Raw genomic sequence first — 2,661 nt, 5'->3', positions numbered from 1 at the left:
GTACTTATTCTATCGGTCTCTTTTGCCAAACCACCAAGTTACGGGGGCGTAAACACACCAGCATCAGTTGTCAAGTGATGTTGGGGGGACAAACACAGATACACAAACATATACACACACACACACATATATATATATATATAATATATATATATTTATATATATGACAGGCTTCTTTCAGTTTCCATCTACCAAATCTACTCACAAGGCTTTGGTCAGCCCGAGGTTGTAGTAGAAGAGACTTGCCTATACACACACACACACACACACACACATACATATACATATATATGTATACATACATACATACATGCATACATATAGTAGATGCTTTCTCGTATACGAGCAAAATCATTATTAGAAAGTATCATTGAAATGAGTCATTGATAATACAGTGTGAGGCCCTCATATGACTCCTTAGACCTGCCAAAATCTTGCACATTTTATTGCATCATGCACAGCCGTGTTGGCTGGCAGAAGAAGCAGATGCCACAATATGAAGTCTTTTGACATGTTTTTATAATCTTCCAACTGAACTGCATATCTTTCCACAGGCTGCGCATGTTCTGTTGAGAAGAATAGCCATATAACAATTAACAAGGGGTTGATTTCTGTGACTTCTCTGACGGATGACCAAGCCTGCATGACTCAAGCAGTTCCTTCTACAAATTATACACGTAAAAAACAACACTCCTTCATTTTCTATACACACACACACATACATACGAGGGGGTGTCTGAAAAGTCTTGAGCCTCAAAAAAACAAAAGAGTACAAGACTTCTGATGATTTATTTTTCAACATAGTCCTCTTTGATGGCTGAACACTTTCTCCAGCGGTGCTGAAGTGCCATTATCCCAGCGTAGCGGAACTCTTTTGTTTGAGATATTAAGAAACTTCCTACAGTGTCTATGACATCATTGTCAGTGGCAAAATAGCAACCAGCCAGGGATTTTTTCATTTTTGGGAATAGATGAAAGTCAGAGGGAGCTAAGTCTAGTAAATAAGGCAGACGGAGAACAGGTTCATATCCACAATCAGGAATTGTTGCCATTGCAATCACTGAGGTGTGGGCTGGAGCATTGTCGTGATGAAAAAGGACTCCTCTGGTGAGCATTTCTGACTTTTTTCTTTGATTCCTTCCCAGAGACATTACAGTAGCTGAGAATAATACAGCCCTGTCATGGTGTGACCCTTTTCAAGGTAATCGATCAGCAAGACACCTTGAAAATCAAAAATAACTGACACCATGACCTTGCCAGCTGAAGGAGTGACCTGGCCTTCTTTGGGGTAGAAGATGTGTTCTTCCACTGCTTTGATTGTTCTTTGGTTTCAGACTGGTAGTGATGAACCCAACTTTCGTCCTTTGTAATAAAACGAGCAAGAAAATTCTCTTCGTCGGCTCCAAACAGTTCCAGATTGCTCGTAGACAAAGTGCACCTGGTGCGTTTCTGTTCAGGAGTCAAAATGCGAGGGACCCACCTTGCAGAAACCTTTGAGAACCCAAGTTCTTTTGTTACAATGTTGTCTGCTCTTTTATTTGAGATGCCCAGTCTCTCAGCTATCTGGCGACATAATATTCGATGATCTTGCATTATCATATCAAGAGCAAGGTCAATGTTGTCTTCAGTGTTTGCAGTTGGAGGGCTCCCTGCTGTGGGATCATCTTCCACACTCTCCCTGCCATGCTGAAATTCATTTACCCAGCGTTTGACTGTTGCATATGAAGGAGCATTGTCTGTTAAGGTTCTCACCATATCTTCATGGATTTCTGATGGAGTCATGCCTTTCAAATGAAGGTACTTTATGACATCACAAATACTCAGTTTTCTCCATTTTCCCTGTAACCTCGACACATGTTTATTCAAACATTTGTAACAAAGAAAATTAAAATATCAGAATCATGAAAATGAGCAAGAATACTCCGAAAAGACTGTACTTACCAGAAAAAATTGTTTCAGCTACCTAGCAGCCCCGTTTCTAGGTTAGACTCAAAACTTTTCATACACCCCTCATACATATATAGGAGTAAATGTAGGATAAGCAACTTAGACAGATATATATGGTGTGTACATATATATATATATATATATATATATATATATATATATATATATATATATATATATACATATATATATATACACACCATATATATCTGTCTAAGTTGCTTATCCCTACATTTATATATATGTGTGTGTGAGGGTGTATGTATGTATATATATATATACACGTATATATATATATATTATATATATATATATGTGTGTGTGTGTGTGTGTGTGTGTGTGGTGTGTGTGTGTATAGTAATAAGAAGCTGGAAATGCATGCACTAGGATTTGTTTAGATTTTTATTTTCAAATTTTTAAAGACTTTCACAAATTTCTCTGATTTTCTAAAAGTTGAGATAGAAAGACGTAGAGCTATGCTGCAACTGTCTTGATTCTCTGCAAGAGACTTGCACCAGAGTTTGAAAACCAGAAAGGGCTGTCAACCCAGTAAAACCCTTTAAAAATTTTAAAATAAAAATTCTAAACAAACTCCAGTGCATTTTCACACTTTTTCTATATTTCTACCTGTGCAGAATAAAATGACTTTTCTGTATATATATATATAAACATAATACTGAATTTATTAGCGTTACACAGAAGAGAAAAAAAAAA

At 37.0% G+C, this 2,661-nt stretch overlaps 1 protein-coding gene across 1 annotated transcript; it reads right to left on the bottom strand.

Annotated features, from left to right (window-relative positions):
- Nucleotides 1-1,209: 1,209 nt before the first annotated feature.
- LOC115210441 (protein GVQW3-like) lies at nt 1,210-1,782 on the bottom strand. Its single transcript, XM_029779043.1, has one exon. The coding sequence runs from the start codon at nt 1,780-1,782 to the stop codon at nt 1,210-1,212; it is 573 nt and encodes a 190-aa protein (XP_029634903.1).
- Nucleotides 1,783-2,661: the final 879 nt, after the last annotated feature.

The sequence above is a fragment of the Octopus sinensis genome, linkage group LG4, assembly GCF_006345805.1.
Source record: "Octopus sinensis linkage group LG4, ASM634580v1, whole genome shotgun sequence".
NCBI classification, from domain to species: domain Eukaryota; kingdom Metazoa; phylum Mollusca; class Cephalopoda; order Octopoda; family Octopodidae; genus Octopus; species Octopus sinensis.
Note: the sequence above shows the minus strand (reverse complement) of the source record. Positions and strands in the feature narration are given on the sequence as shown.